The sequence below is a fragment of the Terrapene carolina genome, unplaced genomic scaffold, assembly GCF_002925995.2.
Source record: "Terrapene carolina triunguis isolate 2854851 unplaced genomic scaffold, T_m_triunguis-2.0 Scaffold68, whole genome shotgun sequence".
NCBI classification, from domain to species: Eukaryota; Metazoa; Chordata; order Testudines; family Emydidae; genus Terrapene; species Terrapene triunguis.
The window spans coordinates 18,756,547-18,774,016 of NW_020664419.1; the positions used below are offsets into that span (position 1 = coordinate 18,756,547).

Sequence of the window (17,470 nt, forward strand, 5' to 3'; positions counted from 1 at the left end):
GCTAGACTGGATGATCACAGTGGTCCCTTCTGCTCTTAGAATCTGTAAGTCTATGAAAATGAAAGTGAACTGAAGCTACCAGCACAGTTCATATAGTCCCTGAATAGCCGTCAGGTGGTAACAACTTCCAATCACTTCTGTCTTGACCTATATTCAGACAAGGGACAGGGTTCCATTGCCTAGTCCTTCATTTACTCAGTCCCTTCAAAAAGCAACAAGGTGTGATATCAACTGACCGTCTTAGAAGCAGAAAGTTTGCTGTGGAAATTAACTAAGAAAGTACTGCTGTACTGCCATTTATTTTCATGTAATTAGTATTTCACTTAAACTATTTCTTAAAATCCACCTGTCTTTTCAGTTTCTATATTCAGGATATTTCAGCTTGCACATTTGTAACAGCCTAATGAATTTTTTTTTTAATTTAATATGGAGATATACCTATCTCATTGAACTAGAAAGGCCCTTGATAGGTCATTGAGTCCAGTCCCCTTCCTTGAAAGCAGGACCAAGTACCATCCCTGATAAATTTTTGCCCCAGATCCCTAAATGGCCCCCTCAAGGATTGAACTCACAACCCTGGGTTTAACAGGCCAATGTCAAACCACTGAGCTATCCCTCCTCCCTGTTATTAATTTAACATTAATAGCCAAGATAATAGCTTTATATTTATTTGAAAAAAAAATTCTTATTGAATACAGTATTTTTGGGGCTCATCAAAAATTGCTTGCTTAGTAAAATTGAGCTGAATCACTGACTTGCTTTAACAGTGAAATCTAAAGCTCATAACAAGTAAATGAATTTCCTGGACTTTTCTTACTGCATGTGTAATTATAAGATCAGCTGCCCTGATGCCCTACAACAGTGGTCTCCAACCTTTTTATGCACAAGATCACTTTTTGAATTTAAGTGCAACCCAGCATCTACCCCACCCCTTCCCCGAGGCCCCACTCTGCTCGCTCTCCCCCACCCTCACTCACTTTCACTGGGCTGGGGCGGGAGCTTGGGGTGCAGGAGGGGATAAGGGGTGCTGGCTCTGGGAGGGGGCTCAGAGCTGGGGGTTGGGGTGCAGGAAGGGTGCAGGCTCCCGCCGGGCAGCACTTACCTCAGGTGGCTCCCGGTCAGTGGCGCAGTGGGGCTAAGGCAGGCTCCCTGCTTGCCCCGGGCCTACGCCACTCTTGGAAGAGGCCATCATGCCCCTGCAGTCCCTGCGGGGGGGCAGCACGTGGTTCCATACGCTGCCCCTCTCTGAAGGCACCGCCCCCGCAACTCCCATTGGCTGCAGTTCCCCATTCCCGGCCAATGGGAGCTGCGGGGGCAGTGCTTTCAGGAAGGAGCAGCGCACGGAGACCCCTGCCTCTGTCTCTCCCTCAGGGCCTCAGGGGTGTGCTGGCCGCTTCCGGGAGCAGCGCATGGCCAGAGCAGGCAGGGAGCCTGCCTTAGCCCCGCTGCGCCACCGGACTTTTAGCGGCCGCAGACCACGATCGACTGGCAGAGGGTCCAGGATCCACCAGTCGTTTGCGATCGACCGGCTGGTGACCTCTGCCCTACAAATACCGAAAGTCAAGTAAGTAAATGTCCAAGTGATTAAAAACTGCTCTAGTGACTACATGTAATGTTAAAGTGTATGCCTATGCATCACAAAGTATTTTGAATCTTAGGGGGGAAAATGGCTTGATATGCTTTTTTCCCCTGGATTTTGCTGACCAGCATCCCTTTTAAAAAACACCGTGCATTTGGATAACCAAATAAGCAGCACTGAGCCACTATGCAGTATATAGACCCAAGTAACATACCTAGAAACCTGACAGCTACGGCATAGGTGGCGAGTTTTAAGAAGGACTTGCAATGAGAGAGTGGTTGCAGGGAGGCCGTTCTAGGAAGGCTGGGCAGCACAAAAAGTAGGCAAGAGGACAAGCATGGGAGAAGGAGATAAATGGAGTAGACAGAAGGGAAGCAAAGACGGAGCAAAGGAGCAAAAGGAGGAACGGCAGGAGACAAGATCGGAGACGTGAGCAGGATTGAATAGTGATGGGCCTTGAAGGGGACGCCCACGAGCTTGAATTTGATATGGAAAGCACATCAAAGTCAAGTTACACCTACCCTAGATATATATGTTGGGGGGCTTCTGATCCTCAGTGTGCCTTTTTTTTTTTTTTTTTAAAGTGGTGAGCCCTGTATTATCCATGGTGTAATACATGACAAAATTAGGAAGCTATGCTGTGTGTTTGCCTGCCTGGTATTGACTGTGAGCACAAAGCTAAGCACCACAGGTGTCTTCAACCACCTGAGGACTGCATGTGTCTAGTTCTTCACATGTTTAGAAGTTGTTACATTTGCATAGTACTTGGCTAATGAGTCTTGACTCGTACGGTTACATCAGATACCCATGCCTGTTGAGAGTACTAATCAGATAATCCAGTTCATTCTTTTGAAATGCCTGTCTTATAAATCTCTAGAGCTCAGTGTTGAATGGTATTGGGAACTTGAACTGTCCCATATATCAGACAACGATGGGAGAAGCAAAAATCAATAGGGTCATTTTGAAACAGTGCCCTTTCCTTATGCGACCACCTTGACTGAGTTGAGAACATTCATTCATATTCATGCTGCATTCCCAATAGCCATCCTCTTATTTCTAGCAACACCAACTTAATTTCAGGAACTTGTGGTGTGGAAAAAAGAGGGACTAACTAAATGAATCAAAATACTGGTTAATAAAATTGGCCTAAAACCATCAGGCAATTTGAATATGAGCTCCAAAAGGTTCTATCAGTTCTTAGACCTATGGGTAAAAACTATTCAAGGACAAAATTCAGTATTAAAATGTGTTTTACAAACAAATCCATAGCATTTAACAAATATGTAGCAGTTGATGAGAGAGGAGAACATTCTTCAGTTGGGAAAATGAAAGGTATTTATTGTCTGACTTATGTAACAGCAAATTTTATATTTTAAAAGATTTATTGCCCTTTTATATTGGTATTTTGTATCTTTCGCTACAGAACTGAAAGCATAAAATGCCATTTGGAGAGACAGAGAGATGGGGAACATTTTCATGGGTTTTGTGGCAGTATGTCTGATCTTCCAGAGAACTGCTATAGAGCCTTTATTTTTTGAATGTACAACTCCTGGAAGATAAATTCCAAAGTCAAAAGAGCAGCTCCGACTGCCTCTGTGACCTTGACCAAGTTACTTAAAACACTCATCCCCATTTTACAGATGGATGAGGCAGGTTAGATAATATTTACTTACATACCTCGTGGGTGTGTTGTGAAGATGAATTAATGCTCAAAAACACATTAAAGATGAAAAATTCTAATTAAAGTCTAAGTATTATTAGTTATTATATTATTATTATTTATTATTAAAGTAGAACCTCACTAATCCACACACATTATCATTCATATCAAAATTGGCAGTCCGTTTCCACATCTGAGCAGAGTTTTAATAAGAGTGCTGTACAGTGAGTTCTCTTGTTACTAAGCCTTAATTATTTTTACATAATATGCTACAGTAGATTTGCTAGTACCGTATGAAGTGTATATGATCACAGCTAAATTACAGTAAATAAAATACATGACAAACCTTACCCTGGAGCTTTTATCCGTAGTTTGGTCACATAAACTGGCATCCAGACTCACCCACTCTGTAAGGAACAATAAAGTCCCAACTAAAGGTCTCTTCCTATCCCTTGTCTTGTTGTATTTGCTTGCTGTATTTCCAAGACACAAACTCAAAGCCAGAACAACTCAACTCCAATTACTGGGTAATAACCAACCAAGGCCTAGTCAGCTGGGAGGAGAGAGTTCACAGAGTTCCTTCCTCTACAATAACCTCTTCTGCACTAACTTCCTCTTTCCTTTTATAGCCTCACCCAGCTCAGCCATGTGACAGGAAGGAATCCAGTAACCCCTTACATGCTGGAGTGTCTGCACCTTGTCACTAGACACTTGCTGGATTTGGCAAATTAATAAGTAATTCGCAGTGGGTGACCCAGACAATAGCATAAACAAGAAAAATTATTCTTTATGTACAGCTTAATGAGTCCCCATATTCTGGTCAAAGATGCTTTCCCTCTCCTAATCCCTCCACGCATATTGTGTAAACATGCAGGCCATGACTCCTCCTCCCCAGAAAGCCCCAGCACAGCTCCTATAATAAAAGTTCTGCAGACCATGTCTCTGTAGGTCACTGAATTAGCCAACTGTAGGGGCATCTAACTTCCACCCCATGCTGTCTCAGCTGGATGTAGGTTTTCTGGGAGGCGCTTATGTGTAGCACCTGGCAGAGTGGGGCCCAGTGGTCTGAATTTTCAAAAGTAACTAGTGATTTGGGGTGTCCAACTTGAGTCAACTTAAAGGGACATGATTCTCAGAAAGTGCTGAGCACCCATCTCTATAAAACAGACCTCTTTCAGGTGTCTCAGGTTGGACACTTCACACCTTTGTGCATAAAAATGGAGGCTACATCTCTGGAAAGACAATGGGCTTGTCTACGCAGTGTAGTAGTGTGCATAAGTGGGGTGTGAATTCTAATGCACACCAATGTGTTGTGCACTAACTGGCCTGTGTAGACCCTGCTGACAAACATTAAAAGTTCCCTAGTGTGTGTTAACATAGTATTGTTTGAAACAGGACTGCATTAATGTGCACTAGGGAACTTTTAACATGCAGCAACAGGGTCCACAGGTGCCAGTTAGTGCGTAACACATTGATGTGCATTGGAATTTACATCCCACTGATGTGCACTGCCATACCATGTAGCCATGCCCAGTGAGACAACTTACTGCTTGTCTGTACAGCTAAAGAGTGTTCACAGGTTGGGATGCAGTGTCTTGGATCCACTAGTCCGCTCCACATTCTCATTTCATAATATTATAAAAAATATTATAAAAATAACCCCTTAGTAAAATAGTCTTTAGCAACTAGAAACCAACAGTTTCCAAAAGCTTTGCAGAGGCATGTAGGAAGTACAAATCAAGTCAACTGGGAAGGGAAGGCAGGCCTGTTTTCAAGAGTCCCAAGTGATCCTGTCTCCCCACTTTTGAAACTATCCCAATCTATTTGTGATCTTTTTCCCAATTGCTGGTTCCTGAGCCAACAGCAATGGAAGGATAGTTGAGTTCTTGACATCTGTCCTGGATCCAAATTCCATTGAAACTATAATTCTTAGCTTGAAAACCTTTCAAACAAATATACCGGTAACTATATTTTTAAAAACTCAGCAGCATGAGGTCACTGACACTTTTTCAATGCTATCTAGTAATTTTGAAAAACTTATTGGAACATATTGTTTGAACAAAGATGACTACAGAACATTTTATATACTGGAACAGTTTTGCAAGTGGAATTGTGTATACTACCCAGCTTTCTACGTGTCTGGGCTTTCAATCAATATTTCAGTTGTACATATAAACCATGTACTGAATATGAAAATGTTAAGATCACCCATTTACTGACTTCCCTCTCATTATACTGGTCTTTTTTTGCAGGAGACTCTGTCCGACATTATAAAGAAGAATTAGAAAATCTGACACCCTGATTAGCCGATAGCCATAATAACTAACCTGATCATAGGTGCTGCTGTGAATCTTCAATTCCCAGTATCCTAGTTCTTGAAAGGTGTTCTCTTAGACCCCGGTTCAGCAGTCTACCCTATTCAGCAAAGCACTTAGGCACAGACTTAAGTGCTTTGTTCAGTAGGGATGGGCTTAAACACCTTGCTTTGCTGAACTGAGTCCTTAAATGGAAGTTAAGTATGATCAGCACCTCACAGAGGGCACTCAGCACCTGGCAGGATCGGCTCATTTATTCAGCAACTCATACACTGTCCAAACACTGTAAGTTGAGGCTACTTTTATTCAGCAAACTATGTCCCCAATATTAACCGCACAGCTGTAAGAATGACAGCTATTTATCGACCAGTCAAAATGTGAGACTTCCTAATGCCTATTTTAGCTGCAATAATTAATAATTTTAATATTTAAATATAATTAATGGTGTAGTATCGACCTCTTAAATTATTCACTCTATCTAGAATGTTTTTTTTCATTAATGCCACACATTTTATTAACATATGTATGAACAGTGTGGCTTAATGCTATTAATAAAAACTAATTTAAAAGTCATTATCTTTTTAAATTATACAGTCATTTGTAATATAGCTCTCCTTGCTATGCCTCAGCTCTGGATGAGATCTGCTTTGGCTTCCAATAGGTCTTCCTCCATGGTCTGGCCACACTGAATAAAATGCTTTCCTTATTAAAGTGAATAAAGTATTATCACTTGACTAGCTCGTAGCCGGCCACGGTTAACTCATTGCCTTTACCAGACCAGGGGCTAGGAGAGTGGTCCCCTCTCTCTTTCATTGTAAAGTCCTTTGGAGTCCAGAAACCAGACAATATCGTCTTCTGGACTTGAAAAGAACTCTTCTCCTTATTCCTTTCAAAGCTGGTCTCTTTCTAGCAATCTCTAGGTTTAAAATACACATCAGTGATTTTCAAGTTAGATTCCTAACTCTCCAAAACTCTCAGGCAGTATATAAGAATAAGGAAATCAATGGGAAGTTTGCCTATGGGCACACAAGAGGGTCCTCAGCAAGGATGTGTGGGAGACTTCCTGTCTGATCTATTTTAGGACACATGCCATTTTGTATCTAAATACAGGACAAACTTTAAAGTGGCATGAAGTGAATCCAAAAGGAAGCAACATCTGGCCATTCAATAATAATAAAGAGTCTGAAAGGAGCGATGGCAATAGGGCATGAAGGGAACTGGGATGCACCTAAATGAGGCATAGACGGAGACTCTGGGGATTTTCTACAAACTAAGTGCTCCAAGCTTTCAATGCAGCTGTCTCCTTTATCAAGCCCCTTTTCCCACCCAGGTATAATTCCACACTCACATGCCTCTTACGGACTTGCTGATACCTGCAGGAGGGAGCCCTGCTTTAAGGAGCCTCATGCAGAAATTATCCGCCAAACCCAATTCGAACCTTTGTCACGTATTAAAACAAAGAGAATTCCCCTGAAATCACTTTGTTCAAAAGAATTAAGATTGAATGTGTTTCACCCACCAAAAAATTACAGGCAACAAAAATTCCAAACACTACCAAGTCTGTAAATGAAAAATAAAGAGATCTAGCCACGTCCTCATTGTCATATAATCCTTCCTCTCTTGCCATCATCCTACTTGACTTACACTTTCCATCTAGGTTTAGCCTTGCCCCTGAAAATATGCAATAATATATGCACAAGTTATTACTAGGAGAATATAAAAATCTTATACCTATTTACAATATACTAGAATACTAGAACACTTCACCACTAATCAATACAAAAAGACAACACAGGATAGTTATTATAATTATCACTTATAAGGTCTATATAAAATTAGACAAGCTTGCACCCGGACATTTGCCACACATTTCATAACACCAAACAAACCAATTATTTTATTTCTGCTCATAAAAATGTTCTTCTAGCCAACAGCACGTCATAACATAAAACCTATTGTACTCTGACAAAACTGAATGTAGCTTGGGACTACATTCCTCTCATAATCTTTACTACCAATGGCAAAGCATGAATTCAGTATCATATTTCCATATACAGACTAAAGCAAGAGGGTAAAGTTGAGGTTGCGTGGGTACTATAAACTGGGTGAGATGATAGCGTGTGAGTAGAGAATATATATATATATATATATATAAAGAGCAAAGTCCCCACAGACCAGATATACCAAAGTAAAGTGTCACTAGCTCTTGCCCGCACAACAGATGTAAAACCTGCAGATAAATGAAGAAAAAATACTAAAAAAACAAAACACCCTATCAGTGTGGGGGAACACTTTTCACAACGTTATCACACCATATCTGACCTCTCCGTCCTCAGCCTCAAAGGAAAGCTGCACAGCTTCACAAGAGGAGCCTGGAAACTTAAATTCATAACTCTGTGGACACTAAAAACCATGGACTTAACAGCAACACTTGTTTTATGGCTCGTTACAACAATTTGTAACACACCCTACTGCCTTAATCGGCCACTTCATTTTAAGTGGTCTCCTGCAGCATGTGTGAACTCCTTATGTGTAACAATCTGTCATATCTTGCATTTTGCTTAGACACTCTGGTTACCGCCTCCAGACCAGAAGAAAGAGCTCTTTGAAGCTCGAAAGCTTGTTGCTTCCAGTTCTCAGTGGTGGCAGATGACAGAACAAGCAGCCATGGTCTCAAGTTGCAGTGGGAGAGGTTTACGTTGGATATTAGGAAACACCATTTCACTAGGAGGGTGGTGAAGCACCGGAATGGGTTACCTATGGAGGTGGTGGAATCTCCAGCCTTAGAGATTTTTAAGGCCCGGCTTGACAAAGCCTTGGCTGGGATGATTTAGTTGGTGTTGGTCTTGCTTTGAGCAGGGGATTGGACTAGATGACCTCCTGAGGTCTTCCAACCCTAATATTCTATGATTCTAAGGCTTCCCAAACCATCCAAAAGTCAAAGTGCGGAACCTTTGAGTCATTTACTTCAGTAACTAAAAAAAAGTTGTGATTTCAGTAGCTGTGAAAATTCCAAGACAGATCATTAAAGTGAGTTGAAAGATCTACCCTAAAGAACATGAAACACAAGCTGCGGGAGACCAAAGCAATCAAGAACATAACAGGCATTCCAAGATATAACAATAAAGGGCCAGATTCATGCCAGATGTAATTCCACTGACTTGTATTGAGATACACAACAGGGATAAGTCTTCCCTATTTTCTTTATTAGCTGCATCTGTAAGAATTAAGTTTGTCACCTTCTGGCAATATGTAATTTCAGATGTAAAAGAGTAAAATATAACGTACCACATTTTGATTTTATCGACCAGTTCTTTGATTCACTAGCACTTTGTCACAGAGATGAAAAACAGATGCAAAGACATTTTGGGAACTATTTAGTTCCTATTTCTGAAAATACCCAAAGCTTACAAATACTGTTAATTATTCATGTAATTTGAATATTAGAGGCACTGCAATTTTATTTTACTTCTGTAATAAAATGCAAATAATTATTTTTTATATTTCATCAGGCAGGTTTTTATTATTATTATTAGTGCTATTATTGAACATTAAAAGGATGTAACACTAGCACTTTAAAGTTAAATTCAACTGATTAAAAATCCCAGGTTATTGGTAAACCATTGACTCATTATTTAAAACAGTTGAGACCCAGTGGGTGTATGTCTGCAGCCTTACTATCCTGGGCTGCAAGCTTGGCAGAGATTATAAACTGAGCAAGGTTAGAGCTAATCAGGATTTGGATGGGCAACGTCTAATGAAAACTTGAGGTGTTAGGAAAGTGATATTGGTTAATCAGTAGATGACACTCTTCTGTCTGATTTAGTACTAAGCCAGTGCCCCCAGCAAATTATGCAAGGGCACTGTTCTGTAGAAGGTACCATCTTTTTGTTTAGCTGGAAAATTGCAGTCCCGACCTGTAATTAATGTCATGGTTACAGAGTGGTCAGAAAAAAAATGGGCACCAGGTGTGGGATTAGACCTTAATTAGGAGAGGAACACACACACACACACACACACACTTCATATGTTTGGCTCCACTGCCAAAATATCATCAAAACATCTTTAGCCAGAAAGTTTCCTTCCTCCTACTTCTCTCAAGTCACTATTCCCCAAAACGACTGTCTAGTATCTCTTCCCCCATAGATGTAAACTCTCCTTTGATTTCAATGGGAGTTAGGCATCTAAATACCTTTGAGGATGTGGGACTCAGTCACCACTCTATTATGTTCATGTGACTGCAATTTGTTACATAAGTGAATGTTTCTAGCTAGACATGCTCAGTTCCTGCACATGATAGGATCTCTGCTCACATGGTGGAGGTGGTGAAGACTGGGACTCCACCAAAAAGCACCTGCTAACATACCAACTGGGATGCAAGTGCAGTAACTCATGACATTCCCAGTTCATCTACTCTATTTACAGTATTAGTTCAAAGGAGATTTTCCAAAACACAGATGAGAGAGGCACCATTAACGTTCAATGGGCGTTGGAAACTGACTGTTCTTTGTACCGTTGGAAAGCTCCCGCTTAACTCATTTCCTCCTTTTTGTCACGTTAAAAATCTTCTTTTCTTTCCTTTTCTTTTTTGGCCATTGTAAGAGTGACAGCCTTAGTATTCTAGTCACATTGTAATATGGGTAGTTATAATCCTGCCTAAATCCCCTTCCCCCTTGCAGTTTCAACTGAACATGCTATTCTTTTGTTCTTTTCATAAACTTGTATTTCATAGATTGTTAAACAGCCACCATTTTCTACCACAGATGTGGCTGCATTTCAGTGGAGTGTGGAAGGGAATGAAAGTATATCTTTGTATATAGTTTTAAATGTTTGTAATATGCTTTCAGATCCTTTGGAATGAAAGTTGCTAAATAATAGGTTATATTTATAACTACCACTACAGACTTTGTTTGTATCTGTAAAATGTCTTGACGTTAAAGCAAAGACCTGATGCTTCAGACACATTACCAAATTCCTCTAGAATCTAACCATGACCTCAGAAAGGAGATGGGGTGGAGGGGAGAAAGAGAGAGAGTAAAATAATTAATTTGGTAGCGCTAAAGCATTAAAATTTTGCATATTTCATATATATGTTTGTTATGGAAAAGCAATCATCTTAGTGATGGTTGAACAAGCTCAAAGAAACCATTATGTTTGCACACAGCTCTTAAAAGGTTTTTCTTTTGAGCGGCAAATTACTTTACATTACTGCCCTTTGATCTACCCTAGAATTTTGATATTTTCCCATAACATTCTAACACTAGGGGGAAACTATATTTAAATACCACTGCATCAGTATTCTCTTTGTTAGTCAATTCCATGTTGCAACAACAATGGCTTGCTGCCAGCATTTACCGAGACTGAAGGGTGCTTTTTTCTGCATAATTTCGTCTCATTTAAAAAGAAAAAGAAGTGGGGGGGAACACGTTCCGTCTCAAAATGACGATGTTTAGAGATACAGAAAGTTATTGTTCTCACGTTCTTCCTCAAACATAATACATTTCCCCAAAATATAAACTGGGGGATTTACTATGTATAGGGATCTTTTGTGATATAGTCATACTGGAAATTATTTTCTTAGGGCATTTCAAATTCCCCTTACTTATAGTAGTGGTCTTAAAAAATGGATGCACACATTCCATTGTGAAAAAAAACAATATAAATAAATTTCAAGCAAAGGGCCCAATCATGCAGTTCTTACACAGGCAAAATGTCCATTAAGGTCTCCCTGCAAGTAGTACTTCTAGGCCCAGGAAGTGGGAAATACCAGTGACGTTATACATTCTAACTTGGCAGCTAATGTAATTGTTCATATAATTCACCTGTATTCACTTTTAGCAGTGGAGGATCCAAACTATTGAAAAAATTGGCATGTTATAAAATCTGTCACTCTAGGCATAAAATTTCCATTAGTCTTCCATGATGCAATCACGGATAAAGAAAGTAAACAGGAGAGTCACTTCAGTGTAAGCTTCCATTTTGGTTATTGACTGTACAAAATCTTTACCTGTCTGCAAAAATCCCATGTGAGCTAAAGAGAGAAATGTCAAGGTTTCAGTCTTAACATGAGTCTTGCAAGCAAAAGTTACATCAGCATGTAGTGTAGTGATGTAGTGATCCGTGCCTGCCCTACTGCACACCAGCAGCTCTCAGCAGCTGAACAAAGCCAGGGACTGGAGTGGAGACTTTCTAGCGCTACAGGAAGTATTGTTGGTGTTTCAGGAGGCAGCCCTTGGCTACGTCAGTATTTGATACATTGCCAAGCATGGTGCTGGGAGCAATGGTCTGTTGCAACTGCAGCCTTTAGAAAGAGAGAAAATTGAGGTCCTGCCCATTTGGGGTCATTAAAGATTCTACGGCATTTTTAGCAAGAGTTAGGAGAGTGACTGATGACATCCCTGGCCAGAGTCTGATTTGAGTAACTACTGAGAATGGATGAACAGGCTCAGAGTAATAAGAAATCCATGCATATACCAGACACCAATGCTTCACCCAAAACTCAAACTGAACTACATTCAACCCTTTACACGGGTCTGACATGTTTGGGTACGGGATCTTGGGGAATGACCGGGAGCAGCAGAGTGTGTTTTGGGGCGCTCTCTGCAGGATTCCTACCTGGTTTCAAATCTTCTTGGGGGACAGCTCAGAGAACAATTACCCCCTGTCCCCTGACTACCGGGTCCCCTCTATTTTCAGAGGGCTACCCAGCAGGCCCACTCACCCCTTGGTCCCTTTCCCTCTGGGTGTTTTGGAACAGGTGATAGGCCACTGCGCTGTATCATGGGGAGCAAGTGATTAGCCCATCCACCCTGTTTTTGACAGGTAGCGAACTGGCTCAGTCCTCAATAGGGGCAGGTGATTTGCAGGGGCTGACACAGTCTTGTACTGTGGCAGCTAGATCACTCCACTCAATCATATTGCTGCTAGCCCTTCCTATTTTTACTGCTCTGGAACTGATCGCCCCCAAGGACGTCGTTTACTGTCACGTGAGATTAGGGATTTCAAAATAGCCCAGATCGCTCTGCTACCGGTCAGTGAAGTTCAACAATGCCTTTAATTTGGGGGGGGGGAGGGGGGTGGATATGCATTACAATTGGCAAGAGCACAATTATAGTTGTTTCTCTGTTTCCTTTTTACATCCTGCCCCCACAGCTGACTTCAGTGGTGGATATTAAAAAAGGGCAAAATTTGACTTTTTTCCAGAGCTTTCTAATTTTGATGTGAACTTGGCACATCGGATCTTTACTTGAAAAGTTTTTCCTCCACTAATTCCTTGGGAGAAAAAATTGGTTCAGGTAGATCTATGGTGTAAGCAGGAGGGAAAAAATCAGAGGGTTACCATTTTAAGCTATAGTTTTTGCACTAAAATATTTCAGAAAATTACTTGGACTTAAGTGAAATTTAGCTAGTGATTTAAGTATTACAGGATCTAATAGGCTGCAGCTATTTTTAAAGAGTCAAGCGGTGATGCACTGCTCCTTGTTCACAAACATGACTCCCATTAACTCTATTGTGAGTTATAGAGCAGTATTAAGCAACAAATTAGCCCATAGATGTCTGGAAGAGGCCACTGAGACTGTGCAGCACTAGCTTTTCATAGGCAAATTCATGAGAGCTGAGAGGCCTGAAAAGTTGAGCCCTCCTTTTATTAGTGTGAGGGGTTTTAAAATTCAGTGGAGACCCTGGACCCAGTTAGAATCCAAGCCCAAAGCGTGTTTGCCTTACACAGAATTTGCACTTTTGACCTTTCAAATGCTATTTTCCCCCAGATATGCTCATGGCGCAACAGCACATGACTGGCACCAGATGGGAAAATAAATATCTCCTCAGCTGGCCATGCTGCTCACTCTCACTACATCACCCACCTCAATATTGTCTCTTCTATTTTTATCTGCAAAAGAAATAAATAATTAAGCAGGCTGCTTCTGTTAAGCGTACGGTCTCCATAGAGTAAGTCATTACATCCCAGACTGAAGCATAAAGCACATTTCACTTTTCACACTAATGTGCATCCTCATGATGATTTGAAACTGGCCACAACGTTACTTAGGAAAAAGAAATGTTGTAGATTTTTAGGAATAGTTCAGATATGTAAGTGCTGCCCTTCCAAAGCCCAGACTTAACCCTCAGTCAGGAGATAACATTTTCTCCGTAATAAACATGCATTTATGAAATGGAAAAGAACATGATGCCTCTGGGTTTCTTTGTGGCTCAGCATATCCTAAGTACCATCTATCTTAAGAAAATGGGATCTACAGAATCTATCCAAATTCTATTGAGGCAGAGTAACTGAGACAAAGTCAAGGGTAATAGCCAAGACTTTCCAGAGCCTGTATGTCTTTGCATAAGGCAGAACACTGTAGATACGCTTTCAGAATAATAGGGCCCTAGACATTGCAATAGTATAGTTGTTTAGAAAAAACTGGATTTGATCGATGACGTAGTCTGGCCTACAAATTTCTGCTGATTGTTGTATGCTTGTAGGGATACGTATAATAGATAGCAGAAAGGCCTCTTTGTTTGTACTTTGAGAGCGAAATTATATGGCTCACTAAGCAATCCACTATAATGGCTCAAAAATGCATTTTGATTTCACCAGTATATGTCATTATTATTATACTTTTAATATACGCAAAGAAAAGTTAAACCTATATCAACGCACTTGATATTTTCAGTACCAAATCCCACAGTTCTTACTCAGGCAAATCTCTTGATGTCATTTCTACTGCCCACATCCATTGATTTCAATGGGAGTTTTGCCCACTAAGGGCTGCCGGATTTAGGTCCAGTATGGGTTTTGGATATTGTAACTGATGTTTGAAATATATGGTCCAAATTATGTGAATAATTCCTTAACTCCCTTCTCTTTGTTGTTATAACAGACGAACCAAACTCCTGGAGTTCTCTCTCTGCCACCTCCCCAGGTCTGCCGGAAATAGCTATTTCCCTCGATGACATAATCTCACCATTATCTTCATCACACCTAGCCCCACTCTCTGACCCTTCTCACCAGATAAACCCAGAACCAAGATGGGATATCAAGAGGGAACATGATGTAAGAAAACCAAAGGAGCTTTCGTCAAATGGTCACAAAAAGAAAAGGTTAGGAGAGCAAAGAGAAAGGTCAGCAAGTCCTAAAAAGGTAGACAGGACAAAGCATGAAGAGGCTTCTAGGAAAGGATACTCAGAAGGCAAAAAAAAGACCACTGGTGGTGGCAGGCCCACCTCCGAAAGTAAGGCAGTGGGACAGAGTGTTACGATCGAGGCTGGAGCAAGAGAGCATGTATGTGCCGGAATCAGTGACGAACATCTTGGGAGATCCAAGAAGCCAGAAAGCAAGAAAGATGGATCTCTCAGTATGAAAGAAGATTACAGATCTGGAAATACCACAGAGAAGAAATCAGCTGCAGCTTCTGAACATGTCAAGCTTGATTTAGTTGGTGCTACAAAGACGTACAGTAGCAATAGCTGCAGCTCACATGGAAGTGATATGGACCAGAACAAGAGGGACCCTGATGGGAAACCCAGTGAGTTCCCCAGGAAGGGACATCTCCATTCCATTAACACGCGCAGCATCAACAATACAGTTCGGAAGGCAACTGTCTCACCAGGCCCATGGAAAATTCCTGGCTCGGATAAGCTACCTAGTGTACTAAAGTCTGGCACATCTGCCATGAGCAGATAAATAAGTGAACTGTTGCCCTCTAACTGTTTCACACTGATGCAAAACATACTTCTTAGCTTCTGTCTCACATTGATTTATTTTAATTTATTTTAACTCTCACACATATACACAAAACACTGAGGAATGGAAACATTAATGTGTAATTCCATGACAATGTGCACAATGTCTAATAAGTTCAAGCAGCATATAGTCAACATGGAGATTTAAAACTGACCCTAAAGTCCCCAGTTCCATTTTAGGGACTTTGGCAGCTATGGAAGAAACCAAAACAATACGAAGGACAATACGTCAGAGAAGGACAGTGCAGTGTAGCTTTAGTATTTTTATTCCACTGCATGAAGGACTTGGATTTAGTTAAAACTTTATATCAAGGAACTGGAACAAGTTAGAGCAATCACAAACTGGAACATCGCCTTAAATAAAACTGCACGAAGCAAGCTGAAACTGAGAAAGGATATTTTAACTGAGCGAAGATGTTGTAAATACATTGTTCTCAACATATCTAGACAAGGGTTGAAGGGTTTCTTTGAAACTATACGCCCATGACATGTCTCCATTGTTAACTATTTGGAATAGTCCACATGATACCCAGCAGCATAGTTCACTTCATGTGTTGAGTTGGATGAGTTGGGGAATCTAGTGGATTAGTTGGTGTGATAGCATTTCTACTGCCATTTTGTGAACAAACCATATTTCTGTACATTGGAAAGGAGTTAGGGTGCAGTTGTAGTTGCAAATTATCCTCAAAAGCGATTTACCACAGGTTCCCCTAATATTACAAGTAGCACAGAAACCTCAATTGGGCAAGCTCAAAACTGAGACTTACAGTTACAAGACCCAGGATGATTCTTAAAAGAAAAAAAAGCTGCAGTTTCCTTAAAAAAAGGCCTTTCTCTCCCACAGAAAACAATAACTTTGCTTATCAACAGTGCTATATTTCATACATCTGTACAGACTTTAGTTAAGGCATCTTTAAGTTTTGGCAGATCAGACCCTTTTAATGCACACACTAACACAGATGAGACTTGTTTCCAAGCTAAAAGTTCTTAGTTCATTATATTTTCATCAGAGGAATTTTCTCTGTCTTTTATTTCCATCTTACTTGTTTCTCTGTCTCAAATTTCAAGTCTCAAGTCCACCTTCCTGGGGAAGGATTCCAAATTCCATGAGTCACCATTCTGTCCCCAGTAGGCTTCTTGTTTTGCCAAAAAGCTCTGGATAATAATACACTGGTTGTTTAAAAAATGTTGATGCTATTTTCAGAAATAGATAGACATCAGTACGCTAGCAAACGCTGATCTTCATGTGCTCTGCTCAAGAGTCACATTGAGATCATCCTTATCCAAACAGGTCAGCACATAACTATATGTCTCATACACTGCACTAGACTCATTCTCCCCTTAGAATGTGCAGGCATGTTTCTTCCTGTCAAACTATTTAAAAAGTCTCAAACAAAGGATTTTGCAGCTTTTAAAACCTTTTTTTAAGAAAAACTCCATTTATCATATTTAAAAAAGCACAAATCCATGTAGCTGTTGACAACTTTTATTTAATTAAAAAAAAAATCTTTATCCCCTGAACTAGAAATCCAATATAATTTGACATTAATTTATTTAATTGGATTTTGGACAATGCTTCAGTAGTGTAGATGCACGTCCCGGTATCTTATTTTCTATGTGTAAAGAAACAAATCATAAAACCTGAAAAACAATTGAGATTATGCTTGCATAAACTCTAATTTGCACAGTTCACAGCTACTCCTTGTGCAGTAATTGCTTTATGCGGCTGTAATCGATAACCTGTGAAGACAGCACATCATCTAAACCCCATTCCAAATAATATTTCTGTGTAGTGTTAGCTGTGAATTTACCCTGTACAGCTCTATCTCTATAAATATAATTCCATGTATTAATAGTCACAGAAAGGCTGTAAGTGAGCAACTATTTTTATGAAACGCACCACTATGGATAAATTAACTTTTACAGAAATCTTGTTTACTGTATGATAATCTAAACCACTGTCAAATAAAATATATATATCCAAAAATCTTTTTTTCAACTGTACATACTGTGTATTAATTTTGAGTGGGTTTTTTAAGTGGGCTACCAAGAAATAAATGTTTGCATGCACTGGACTGGAAATAACACACAGTTTCACTATGCAAAACATCTTGCCATGTTGATTTTTTATTCAGAGGAAAAATACAATTTCTGAATTAAAATGCAGGCAGC

The 17,470-nt window shown here is 40.3% G+C and overlaps 1 protein-coding gene across 1 annotated transcript in view; it reads left to right on the forward strand.

Annotated features, from left to right (window-relative positions):
* Positions 1-17,248, forward strand: part of MAGI2 (membrane associated guanylate kinase, WW and PDZ domain containing 2) — a 1,103,226-nt gene extending 1,085,978 nt beyond the window's left edge. Inside the window, exon 22 of the mRNA XM_029910860.1 lies at positions 14,437-17,248. Within this exon, the coding sequence (XP_029766720.1) occupies positions 14,437-15,239 (803 nt within the window). The 3' untranslated portion in view covers positions 15,240-17,248. The remainder of the gene's footprint in view (positions 1-14,436) is intronic.
* The last annotated feature ends 222 nt before the right edge of the window (positions 17,249-17,470 follow it).